At 46.3% G+C, this 13663-nt stretch overlaps 1 protein-coding gene and 1 long non-coding RNA gene across 4 annotated transcripts in view; one reads left to right on the top strand and one right to left on the bottom strand.

Annotated features, from left to right (window-relative positions):
- LOC121039854 (uncharacterized) overlaps positions 1-13663 on the bottom strand; it is a 28903-nt gene that overhangs the window by 14374 nt on the left and 866 nt on the right. Inside the window, exon 2 of the long non-coding RNA XR_005795027.1 lies at positions 2899-3014. This is a non-coding gene — a long non-coding RNA (uncharacterized LOC121039854). The remainder of the gene's footprint in view (positions 1-2898; positions 3015-13663) is intronic.
- SLC25A37 (solute carrier family 25 member 37) overlaps positions 13220-13663 on the top strand; it is a 40892-nt gene continuing 40448 nt past the window's right edge. Inside the window, exon 1 of one of the 3 annotated variants that reach the window (XM_040490256.1) lies at positions 13220-13435. In XM_040490256.1, the coding sequence (XP_040346190.1) occupies positions 13220-13435 (216 nt within the window). The remainder of the gene's footprint in view (positions 13436-13663) is intronic. The other 2 variants (XM_040490257.1, XM_040490258.1) reach the window with 2 other exon arrangements.

The raw sequence follows: 13663 nt of genomic DNA, 5'->3' as shown, positions 1-13663 counted from the left end.
CAAGGTCAGAGTCCTGTGTCACACCTCCCTTGTTGCTGATACAGGCCCCATTTAACCAATCCTTGGGGGACAGCTGCAGATCAACCCGACCGCACGATAATCTTACACGGCCCGTACTTCTCCACCTGACCCCCTAATAACAGCCCTAAGAATCAAATGAGATAAGATGCGTAAAACTGCCGGAAAGTTCTCCAGAGTGACACAAGTTGCCATTGTTTACTATGACTTGGCCACCAACCTCTGGGAATGGAGACACAACAGGGGCTAAGTGAGCATGCTGCTGTCACAGAGCAGATGATGGGAGGGTTTCTACCTTTTCAAATGTGCTGCAGTAAAACATGCCTTGCTTGCACCAAGTTAATGAGTTCCGGGAGACTGCTTTGCTCTTGAAGTCACTTTTGTGGGTGGGAAAGCAATGCTGAGAATTTGAATTGGTCCAGTTTAGTATTATGATGAAATGAAGCCTATTAAATTCAGCAAGTTGTGGGGCGCCTGGGTGGCGCAGTCGGTTAAGCGTCCGACTTCAGCCAGGTCACGATCTCGCGGTCCGCGAGTTCGAGCCCCGCATCGGGCTCTGGGCTGATGGCTCGGAGCCTGGAGCCTGTTTCCGATTCTGTGTCTCCCTCTCTCTCTGCCCCTCCCCCGTTCATGCTCTGTCTCTCTCTGTCCCCAAAATAAATAAACGTTGAAAAAAAAAATTAAAAAAAAAAATTCAGCAAGTTGTGTTCATGCCCCAATTTTATTATGCACTTGCATTCATCAAAAAACACTCTGATGAAAATTTTATACACTTGCATTTTAGTGGGGGTGGGGGAAGAAAATACTTAAAAAGCAGAATCAGCTGCTGCCTAAGAGACAGGAGATCTTTGGTAAACATAAGCATTGTATGAAATATGTCCACGGTTACAGTAAGAGATGACAAACTTTTATCAAACATTGAAGGGGAACTGACATTTTGAATACACACACACACACACACACACACACACACACACACACACTACTTTATATAACTTCTGTTTTGATCCTATGATGTAGGAATTCCTGTGCCCATTTTATAATTGAGAATCTAGACTCAGAGATGCTAAGTAATTTTTCCAAGGACGTACAGCTAGGTAATAAGTGCTAGTTGGGACTTCTGACTTCTAAGTTCACCTTTTCTACTATGCCCTGCTTCCTCTTCAATAGATTGAGCACATGTTTATTGCTCTCCTGTTATGAGCAGGGTGTTTGGAGCCTCCTGTGGGCTAGTTTATGGGTATATAAAAGAGTATAAGCCAGAAATTCTGCTCTCCAGGGACTTTAGAAGGGGACTAAGGTGTGTACTGAAGCAAAGCACAGTGCAAGGTAGTAAAGGATAAATGTCATGTGGGTGGTGTGGCAAACAAATCCCAGGAAAGTTCAGTGGAGAGAGGTATGTGTGGGCTGTCAGGGTCAGGGAAGGCTTCCTGGAAGAAGTGACATTTTATTTATTCATTCACACCATTCATATCATAGCTGACTCTGTGCCAGTCATAAGCACTGGGAATGCAACTGTGAAGATGTGACACCGGTGTCTGTTCTCCTGAAGCTTACAGTGTGTGTGTGTGTGTGTGTGTGTGTGTGTGTGTGTGTGTTAGAGAGAGACAGAGAGACAGAGAGAGAGAGAAGGGAGATAGTGGGAAGGCAGAGAGAAAATAAACAAGATAATCTGACAGAGCAACGGGTGCTATAAATTTTTTACAAAGTGATTGGGGGCTGGTTTGGATTGTTTTCTCTAAGAATGAGGCATTCGAGTTAGACCTCATCCATTCTTACCACTGCCCAACATTCCATTGTGTGAACACACTAGAGCTGATTTGTCCATTCTGCTGTTGATGGACATCTGAGTTGTTTCCATTTGGGGGCTGTGTGGCAAATTGTGCTGCCATGAGCATTTTGGTACATGCACATTTTGTACGTTTTGGTACTCAAAGTATACATTTCTGCTGGGTATATATTAGGAGTAGAATTGCCGGGTCAAAGGTTATGTGTATGTATGTTCAGCTTTAGAAGATGCTGTCAGACAGTTTTCCAAATTGGTTGTATCGGTTTAGTTAGTTTTAAAAACCAGACTGAAATTACTCTTTCTGATTATGTTGACCAAATAGTCTGGTTTTTTATAACCTGTCCTGGGTAGGCAGATTTCTTGGGAAAAACTGTTACACGGCTTACTGCGGCCCAGACAGATTTTGCAAATTACATTTGGGCTAACTTGAGAAGGATGTCTTTCTCATATCAAGTGAGTTAATTAGTAGAGTTTCATATTTTTACTACTAATTAACAAATTAATTAATTAACTACTAATTAACAAAGCAAAATGAAACACTTCACCGTTTATGTGCGGTGGGATTTTCCCATAGTCCGGAGCTTTAATTTAGGGAAAACACACCTTCCAGGTTATTCTAAGCATGACCAAGTTGGGAGCCTCGGATATTGGTACTCCCCCTCCCAAGATGATCGCTGAGGGGTTCAGACTGGCTGTTCTCCGAGGCCACTCACTGGGCCCTTTCCCTCTACTCTCCATTTCTGAAGGGGACTGTGGAGATGGAAAATCCAGTGGTTATCCTTGGTTAACACTTCTTGATCTGAGAGACTTCGAGTACTAACCCAGCCCCTGCTTTGTTCACTAGTGACTAGGGCACTTTTGTGTGTCTTATTTATTTATTTACTTACTTACTTAGAGCATGAGGAGGAGAGGGGCAGAGAGGAAAGGGAGAGAGAGAGAATCCCAAGCAGGCTCCCCACTGTCAGCACAGAGCATGACCTGCAGCTAGAACCTACGAACCGTGAGATCATGACCTGATCTGAAACCAAGAGTCAGATGCTCAACCACTCAGCCAGCTGAGCCACCCAGGTGCCCCTTTGTGTATTTTTCACCTGTAAGTTCACAATTGGTCTGCAAGTGTTCTCCAACAGCAGCTGAAACTGAGGTCCACCCCTGAGACGCACGTGTGATTAGAGGTCAGGAGAGACATGCCGTGCATAACAGGATACTATGGAGAGAGAAAACAAATATGAAACTCAAAGGAAAAATCACAATGTTGGTGCTCCAATTTGCAAAGGGGCTGCTTTGCTCCAGGACAATTCTTGGAAGCAGCAGGTATCGATTTAATTAATTCTGATCTGTCTCCAAAGCACATGCTTTCTGTATCTCCTATATTCCCTTAAAGACCACCTCTTCTATGCTCAGTAGTCTACTCGAGGTGTTTGAAAATGGTAACTATACTGTCCAGAGGATCACGATCTCTTATTCAGGAGGTACAGAGCTCAGCATAAAACTCACGTGTGGAATTTGGCAAACGTGGCCATGTGCTAATGTGCTGTGTCAGACAAACCTGACCAGAGTGGAGGACTGATGACAATTGATTTCTACAGAACAGGCGTCTGAGATATGACTAATGGCAGCAGTAAATCTTATCAGCCTCAGGGTTTATTTCAAAGGTGTGGAGTAAAAGAATACTGGATGAAACACCCGGGTTTGGATCCCAGTTCTGCCATTAACCACTTTTGTGTCCTGGGACAAGCTGCTTTACCTTTTGGATCTCTTTTGTTACCCGTGAGATGAGATTTACGGCCTACATCCCATTCTTGATCTCTTCCAGTTCCTGGGCTTTGTAACTTCATGTTCCTGGAAAGTAGCGACCTAATTTAGCATTTGTGACATGTCCTTTGGAAGAAAAGGAAATGCCACTTTTTTTCCCTCTTCTTCACAAACTGTGTTCAGAGCTATGCTCATGTGAAGTGAAGGATGTGCTTTAATTTCCTGGAGACCATGAGTGTCTGCAATATTTTCATGTTATGTAAGAATATGGAACGTTTTTGAAAGAAACCCTTACTCCTTTAACAAATATTGATTGCCTAGTCAATTTACATCCTCAAGAACTTAGACTGTAGGGGGAAAGCTAAGACATGGCTACTAGAACTACGATGCAAAGTGGGAGGTAGCAACGGGCACCTGGGTGGCTCAGTCGGTTGAGCATCCGACTTTGGCTCAGGTCATGATCTCGCGGTCTGTGAGTTCGAGCCCCGCGTTGGGCTCTGTGCTGACAGCTCAGACCCTGGAGCCTATTTCGGATTCTGTGTCTCCCTCTCTCTCTGCCCCTCCCCAGCTCATACTCTGTCTCTCTCTCTCTCTCTGTCAAAAATAAATAAACATTAAAAGTGAGAGGTAGCAAGAGCGATGAAGAAAGCATGAAAGTGACAGGGTTCGGCTCACTTCTTCCGGGTCAGATAAGGTTTTATGAAAGCAGAGCTGTCTGAGCTGAGAAATGAGTACTGTTCCAGCAGGTGGAGACATGGAGAGTCTTCCCTTAGAAGAGGAGGGACGGGGCCACAGGTTGACCAAGGTTTGGGGATGGAAAGCAGGGGCTAGCCATACACAGGGTGATCATATGTCCTAGTTTTCCCAAGACAGTTTCAGTTTATATTTTCTGTCCTGGTGTAGTTGTTAATGGCGCCCCCTTTTCACTCTCAAAAATCATCTAATTTGGATGATAAACTATATTGTCACCGTAGCTATAAGTGATACTCTTTAAGAGGCCAAATATCCACATGGCTAATAGGATCTGAGAGGGAAAGAAAGAGAGGGGTGTTACTAAACAACCAGTGGGTCATTGAAGAAATCAAGGAAGTCATAAAATACCTTGAAACAAATGAAAATGAAAATACAACTTTCCAAAATCCGTGGGGTACAGCAAAAGCAGTTCTAAGAGGGAAATTCATAGGATACAGGCCTACCTCAAGAGACAAGAAAAATACCAATTAAACAATCTAAAGGAAGTAGAAGAAGAAGAACAAACAAAACCCAAAGTTAAAAGGAAGGAAATAATAAAGATAAAAGAGGAAATAAATGAAATAGAAACTAAAAAAAAAAAAAAAAAAAAAAAGGCAAGAGAATGAAACTAAAAGCTGGTTCTTTGAAAAGATAAAAAAATTGATAAACTTTTAGCCAGACTCATCAGGAAACAAAGAGAGAGGGCCCAAATAAACAAAAGCAGAAATGAAAGAGAAGTTACAACTGACACCACAGAAATACAAAGGATCATGAGAGACTGCTATGAACCATGAAATGCTAACAAATTTGAAAATTTTTAAAAAATGGATAAATTCCCGGAAACATACAACCTCCAATATTGAATCACAAAGAAATGGAAAATCTGAATAGACTGATCACAAGTAATAAAATTGAATCAGAAACTCCCCAAAACCAAAAATCCAGAACTGGATGGCTTCACAGGTGAGGCCTATCAAACATTTAAAGAAGTTAGTACGGGGGTGCCTGGGTGGCTCAGTCGGTTAAGCGTCTGACTCTTGGTTTCAGCTCAGGTCATGATCTCACGGTTTGTGAGTTCGAGCCCCAAATCGGGCTCTGCACCGACAGAGGGGGGCCTGCTTGGGATTCTCTCTCTATGTCTCTCTGTCCCTCCCCCACCCGTGCGCCCTCTCTGAAAATAAATAAGTAAACTTAAAAAAAAATAAAAAAAGAAAGAAGTTAGTGCATATATTTCTCAAATTATTCCAAAAAATTAAAGAGAAGGGAATGCTTCCAAACTCATTTTTCAAGGCAAGTTATTACCCTGATACCAAAACCAGACAAAGACAATACACAAGAAAGAAAATCACAGGCCAATATCCTTGATGAACATAGACGCAAAAATCCTTAACAAAATATTAGCAAACTGAATTTAACAACACATTGAAAGGATCATAAACCATGATTAAGAGGGATTTATTCCAGGGATACAAGGTTGGGTCCACATCCACAAATCACACCACATTAACAAAACAAAGGATAAAAATCATATGGTCATCTCAATAATTGCAGAAAAAAGCATTTGACAAAATTCAACACCCATTTCTAATTAAAAACTCTCAAAAAAGTGGGTATAGAAGGAAGGTACATCAACATAATAGAGGCCACGTATATGTGTAATCTAAAAAACAAAACAGGGGCACGTGGGCAGCCCATCCGGTTAAGCATCCGACTCTGGATTTCAGCTTAGTCATGATCTCGTGGTTCGTGGGTTCGAGACCCACATGGGGCTCTGCGCTGACAGTGCGGAGCCTGCTTCAGATCCTCTCTCCCTCTCTCTCTGCCCTTCCCCTGCTCGTGCTCTCTATCTCAAAATAAATAAATAAATTTTTAAAACTGTATCAAAAAATAAAAATAAAAACAAAACAAAACAAACAGAAACAGACTCCTAGCCACAGGAAACAAACTGTTGACTACCAGAGTGGGGAGGGGTGGGGGAGCAGGCAACATAGGTGAAGGGGATTAAGAGGTACAAACTTCCAGTTATAAAAGATTCAAGTCACCGGGATGTCACGTACGGCAGAAGGAATATACTCAATGATATTGTCATAATTTTGTGTGGTGACTGATGGTGACTAGACTTAAGGTAGGGATCATTTTGTAAAGTATAAAAATATCAAGTCATTATAACGTACACCTGAAACTAGTAAGATATTGCATGTCAGTTAGACTTCAATTAAAACAAGGAAAGAAAAAGAGAGGAGTCAGGGATGACTAAGCTTGCCAGCTGGTTGCCTGGTAAATTACAGATAATAATGGCATCAGAAGGAGTGGCCAACTAGAAGGAAAGATGATGAGTTCAGTTTTTGATCAGACAGATAGAGTTGTCTGCACACCAGTGACCCCAACCCCTCCTTTCCCAGGTAAAGGAAATGGGGCAAAGGACATTAGGACTGGAACCTAGGTCACTTGCCCCTCTTTGCAGCTCTCTCTACCTCACTGTACTGAGTTGAATAGTGTCCCTCCTAAATTCATGTCTGCTGAAAACCTATGAATGTGACTTTATTAGGAAATGGGGTCTTTGTCAGATATAATCAAGCTAAGATGATGTCATACTGGCACAGTATGGGCCCCTAATGCAATATGACAGGTGTCCTTATAAGAAGAGGACAATCTGGATGGTAGACATGGAGAACACAGGGAGAACGCTATGTGAGATGGAGGCAGAGATCCAAGTGATGCACCTAGAAGCCAAAGAAGGTCAAGCATAGCCGGGAGCCACCGGACACTAGGAAGAGACAAGGACGGATCCTCCCTTAGAGGCTTTGGAGGGAGCGCAGCTTTGCCAACATCTTGATTTTGGATTTGTAGCCTCCAGAACCATAAGAGAGTACAGTTCTGTTATTTTAAGCCACCCAGTTTGAGGTACTTTGTTACGGCAGCCCTGGGACACTGATACACCTCCCGAGCTTCCGGTTCAGGTGGGATATTCAGATGTCACTGTCTGGGAAACACAAGGAAATGTGGGGCTTGAGTGCAGAGGAATGGTCAGGATTAAAACAGAGCCAGGGTTGGGAGTGGGAAGGGGGGAATAGAAGAAAGGACCACAGGGAAGAGGAGAAAGGAAGTCTGAGGAGAGGGTGCGGAGAGAAAGGCAAGGTAGAGAGGAGGCAGAGGGCACTGCTGGAAGGGCAAAGAAGAGAGAGGAAGTGAGGGAGGAATTTTAGAGGAAGCAGAGGTCAAGAGGTCAGGACTAGACCAGGCTGATTTGGAACTGAGGTCACTGGTGACCTTTTCGAGAGCTCCTCTGTTGGAAAACCGCAGGGGTTAGAAACCATGTGGAGGCTTCAGGAGTGAGTGCATTGTGACTATGGAAAGACAAGGGGAGATTATTCTTTCAAGGACTTCCGGATGGAGGGAGAGATAGGGCAATCGCTTAAGGTGTAAAGCAGTGGAGAGGGATTTTTTTTAAGCCATGGAGAGTTGAGTCTATTTATGGAGAAAGGTGAGGAGAGGGAAAAACTAACAGATGGAAGCTATCACAGTGGGCGGCTAATGGATGGTCCAGCATCCACCCACGTGGACACACAGACGTGGTACTTCTCGCCCAGAACTGAGCCAGTGCTTTGCTTCCAATGGGGCCTCAGCACTCCTCCGCCACAACCCCTGTCTGGTTCTGGGGCCCCGAGCCATTCACTAGGGCATGGGCTCTTGAGTAGAGCAGGCATGGGGGCAGTGCATAGACGGTATGGCCTGCGACGTGGGGAGGGGGCAGCTGGCATGGTTGGGTCTCCTCAGTGAAAGTGCGTGGCACAGCTGCTAAAGAGGATGGCCCAGGCATCCACAGAACAGGAGTCAGGGGACTGTCCCACAGTGGTGGGGCCCAGCCACATCACATGGATGATCACCGGTGGACTCCAGCAGTAGAATCTGCAGAAGTGTGAACAAAGGGCAGGCTCTCGAGAGGTAGAGCAGGTGTCAACACTCCTCTCCCAACCTGCCGATTCAACCCCTAGCTCTGACCCTCGCCCATCGCCATCCTTTGAAAAGAAAAGCCTGGTAAAGTGAAGCAGCTCTGTGTTCTCTGGGCCTGATGGCTCTCTCTGACTCCTTCCTTATTGGACATGGGGCTGTAGAGGAAGGCTAGCTTTTTGTCTTCATTTCTTCTCCCATCTTATGGGGAGATTCATCCCAAAGGACGAATCACAGATAGAGCTTTTAGGAAACACGGTGCTGAGCTTGGGAAGGCAAGAGATTCTGGGAATACAGGGCCATATATGTATAAGAGGGAGGGATCCCTCCACTTAGAGGCCCTTGCAGCCCTTCCAACATATAAACTTGACTTGAAGTGAACGGATAGACGGAAGGGTGTACATCAAGAAAAACAAAGACAAAATGCACAGCCCCCCATCCTGGTACCACACCAGCTCCACATGGTGTTCTAGGACGCATCACTCCAGCTGCGGTCACTCCAAGGCATGGAGCCTCGTCCCTGACAAGTGTGTCCCCGGTGGGAGCTACAGCATTGGCTGAAATCGGGATAGGATCATTAATATGTCTGTGTGTTCCATAGGTGGGCAGGTGGATGCCAGGGCTGGAGCAATTATTGTGGAAAAAAAAAAAAAAGACAGATTCTGGAGACAGACTGGACCTCTTACCTCTGTACTGTTAACTCTTTTCCATTTCTTTCCCCTCAGTATTCCCAAATTATATATACTTGGCCATGGGATTTTATTTTTTACAGGCATTCTTTTTAAGTTTTTATTTATTTATTTTGAGAGAGACAGAGACAGCGTGAGTGGGGGAGGGACAAAGAGAGAGGGAGAGAGGGAATCCCAAGCAGGATCTCGGCTGTCAGCACAGAGCCTGACGTGGGGCTCAAACCATGAAACAGTGAGGTCGTGATCTGAGCTGAAACCAAGAGTCAGACGCTTAACCTACTGAGCCCCCAGGTGCCCCTTTATTTTTGTCTGTGTTTCATTTGCCACGTGTTAAGTAGACATGAAGCATGCCGACCAGTGGGCAAGAGCCACACAGATCCATGACGTGCTCTTCACCATACAGCCTCTGTGGCTTCCCCTTTCTAAATGGAGCTTGGATCCCAGTTAGGTCAGGGCAGTATGATGACATCCTTAGAACTTCAAGACTCAGGAACTTTATGTAAGAATCCAGTGGAGTCGGCGTGTCATTTTGAGTCTCCAGGCCCACCCTACAGGACAGGATCACTGCTCTGCTCCCAGGTCCCTATGCTCCCTCTTTGTTGACAGTGGTGGCCAAAGCACTGGGTGATGGCATCTGGGATGTCAACTCCCTCTAAACAAGCCTTCACGGCGGTCTAGGACCAGGGCTGGTGTCTATATTCTGACATCCAGGAATGGCTCCTTCATTATCAGACCCTTTTGCTAGTATATACAATATTGTTAGAGCTGAAACCAAGGCTGGGCCTCCAGGGAGAACCCTCAGATCCACATTGCCTAACTGGCTTCCCAAGGGAATCTCCACCATGTGTTGGTAAGTGAGGAAGGCCACTTACGGGAGCTATGGTTCAGGGATCATTCCTGCTGCCACTCCCATTGCCACAATTGCTATTTGACATCCATGGATCCGGTGACCAGACACTGGCGTGCTGTTGCAAGAGGAAAGCCATTGCCCACCCCAGCTGCTCCTGGCCGGAGCATTTATGACCTCGCAAGGCATCAGAAAGCATCAAAGAAGCAGGAAGGTGACTTTTGCCTCCTTACTGCCTCCCAGATCTCTCCAGTTCATCTAATTAGCAGAATCAAACTCACATCTGGCCTCCTAGCTGCAAGGGTCTGATAAATGTGGTTTAAAAATTTCTGGCCACTGCAGTACAAGAAGGAGTTTAAGATGGATGCTAAGTGCCAAACCACCATATCTTCCTTACATGATGAGAAAAAGTATTGAATACTTATAGTAAATTTTCCAGATTCTCTAAATGGCTCTAGCTTAACATTTATTTAATGACATTTTAAAAAGTCTGGTGTCTCTGCAAAACTGATGCACATAAGGGAAGGGAAACAAAAATAATATAAAAACAGGGAGTGGGACAAAACAGAAGAGACTCATAAATATGGAGAACAAACTGAGGGTTACTGGAGGGGTTGTGGGGGGGGGATGGGCTAAATGGGTTAGGGGCATTAAGGAATCTACTCCTGAAATCATTGTTTCACTATAGGCTAACTAATTTGGATATAAATTTTAAAATATAAAAAATAGGGGCACCTGGGTGGCTCAGTCAGTTGAGCGTCCAGCTTCGGCTCAGGTCATGATCTCACGGTTTGTGAGTTTGAGCCCCGTGTCAGGCTCCGTGCTGACAGCTCAGAGCCTGGAGCCTGTTTCGGATTCTGTGTCTCCCTCTCTCTCTGCTCCTCCCCCACTCATGCTCTGTCTCTCTCTCTCTCTTTCTCTTTCTCTCAAAAATAAATAAAACATTTGAAAAAATTTAATAAAATTAAATTAAATTAAAAATAAAATTAAAAAAAAAGTTCAAAGAAAAAAAAGTCTGGTGTCTCTGAAAACTATGGGCATGTCCACATTTGCCAAGATTCCTCTTAATCATCCAGAGGGTGGCTTCTCTCCACCAGCATCACCATTGCCAAGTTCAGAAGGCTTCTCATCCACTAGGAGACTGTCTCCTAAAAGAGAGTGATCTAGTTTCGTTCTTTCCACTTTTTAAGTTATAGAGATAATAAAAAGCATTATTTAGGTCTGAAAAATACAGTAAAAATACCTATAATCCTACGTCACTATCACAATGACCACTTCACTCAGTCCATGTGCATATTTACATCTTTGTAAATGTCATCTTTATATAATTTTGTTTTGTTTCTTCACTCAACATTGTATCATAATCGCTTCTCATCTTATGGTGTAATGTAACCACAATTTTTAATGGTCCCATAATAGTCCACTAAGATACAAATTATAGTTTACTCATCCATTCCTCTCTAGTGGAACATTTCAGTTGTTTCCAATTATTTAGTACTATAAATAATATTTTGAAGGGGAGCTTACGCATATTTAAACTTTTGTGGCACATTGCCAGAAGGGACAGTGGGTCAAAAATATGTATTGGTTAAAAAGTATCATTTAAAATTCTTTTAAAAAATTAATTTTATTTCAGAGAGAGAGCGCGAGAGAACATGAGCAGGGGAGAGGAGCAGAGAGAAGGAATCTTAAGCAGGCTCCACAGCACAGAGCCTGACATGGGGCTCGATCCCCGGACCCAGGGATCATGACCTGAGCGGAAATCAAGAGTTGGTCATTCAACCGACTGAGCCACCCAGGCGTCCCCAAAAGTATCATTTTTAAATGAGTATCAACAGCTTTTGATGAACGTTTCTTTAAAATCACCTACAGTAAAAACAATTTTTTTTTTGGCGATCACTCAACAAAGAGCTTGCTTCTTCTACCTATGACATCCTTAGCACTCATCTTGGGGGCTACTACTGGCTGCTACCCAAAATGGGAAACTGGTGCCCTTGGCCTTGAAGTCTTAATTGACAATACTCACATCGCTGTACCTAAAACCCCTGGGGGGGGGGGGGCTGGGTTGCTGTGACCTGAATCTTGGAACCAGGGTGAGGGCAGAGTCGGTGCAGATCTTCAGGATCTCCCCCACCCTTTCCTATCTCTCAAGGCACAGCTTTCCTGACCAGAAGGCTTCCCGGGATAAGGTGTCTGGTGCTTCACAAGTGCCAGGTCTTAAGCCCCAGAATGAGCACATTTAGATATGCAGATGCCATGCTTTCATGGAGGCTTCCAAAGACAGGTCATTCTCCTACTCTCTGATTCCTCCCCTTCTCCCAGACAGAGCAAGACAACATTGTTTAGGTTGAAATAAAGCAGCCTGGTTACACTTGAAGGAGTCCGTTTCGGATGAGTTTAAGAACCAGGAGAGCAGAGTCTTAAAAGGCAGGTAGACGCGATGCTGCAAGATATTACTCGGGGCCCCTCTGCACCCCACCCAGAGATCAGCCTCTAAAGACCTTCCAGGCCTGTCAGTCTTGAGGAAAACGTGCTGAAAGGCGTTCTGATGACTACCCATGCCTTGATCAGTCCAGGGCAAGGTGGCGTTAGCCTCTTCGTGAGAATAAGAGAACAAATTTACCTCTATATTACGTGTTTCAGTGAGAGAAAAATTTTTGATGAAATGGGCGCTCTCCCCAACAAAGCAGCTTAGCACAGGCCCTTGAGTCTAAACTCTGTCACCTCCACGGTATATGCCCTCGTGTTGCACAAAAGGAGGTGGTGCTCCAGTGACACCGCGCAGTGCGTCCTCATTTCTAGAACTTCACTCCACACACACACACACACCCCCGCCCCGGGTGCCCCCCCCCCCCATCCGGCCATCATAACTGCTCCATAGATGGCATCCACAGGAACTGCCCCCACTCCAGGCCTTAGGAATGCCAACGCGTGCTGAGTAACACTGTTTGCAAAACTCCGGGCTCTGGGGGAAGATTGCCCGTTGTTCCTGATCTCCCTTCAGCCCTGGGCACGTCCCTCTTGCGGTCCGGCTGACGCTGCCCAGTGACCACCCGCCCCCCTCCGCCCCGCCCGCCCCAAGGGCAGCAGCAGCAGCAGCAGCAGCAGCAGCAGCAGCACCCTGGAGGTAGTACAACTTCCCGGGACACCCCCATGTCTTCTCTCGCCCCCGTCCGGTTGCTTGGAAATTTGCACTGGACAGTGACGTCACACAGGAAGGCGGGTCCCCACTATCCCGTACACCAATGGCGGGGCCGCGGCTGGCCTCTTCTTTTCCAGCGATTGGTGTCTGGGGCCCCTTTGCTCCACCCCAGCCCGCCATGGCGTCAGGCGCCGCAAAACCGGGGAGGTGGTTCCCACTTTAAGAAGTGAAGTTTTTCGCCCCCTCCCCCTCCCTGCCCACCTCCTGCAGCCTCCCGCGCCCCGCGGAGCTGGCGGATGGAGCTGCGCCGCGGCGGCGTAGGGAGCCAGGCTGTGGGGCGCAGGATGGATGGGGACAGCCGAGATGGCGGCGGCGGCGGCGGCTGCAAGGACGGCGGGTCGGAGGACTATGAGAACCTGCCGACCAGCGCCTCCTTATCCACCCACATGACAGCCGGAGCGATGGCCGGGATCCTGGAGCACTCGGTCATGTACCCGGTAGACTCAGTGAAGGTGAGGCGCGAGAAGACTGTAGGCACGGAGGGCGCAGAGAGGGGAGCGTGCGCGCGTGCGTTTGCATCCCGCGCAAGAGCAGCCTGGGGGAGCGCCCCGAAAACACCTCTCCTCCGGGCTGTGGCGGGCGTGGGCCCGGCGCCCCGGCTCTCGCGGCGAGCGCGCCACTCCTTCCGCCGCGCGCCGGGGCCCCGGGGGGCGCCCCTCTGCCCACGGGGGTGCTCCCGC

This window comes from Herpailurus yagouaroundi, unplaced genomic scaffold, assembly GCF_014898765.1.
Source record: "Herpailurus yagouaroundi ecotype Mexico unplaced genomic scaffold, PumYag 181, whole genome shotgun sequence".
Lineage (NCBI taxonomy): Eukaryota > Metazoa > Chordata > Mammalia > Carnivora > Felidae > Herpailurus > Herpailurus yagouaroundi.
This window is presented reverse-complemented; position numbering and strand designations above follow the sequence as displayed.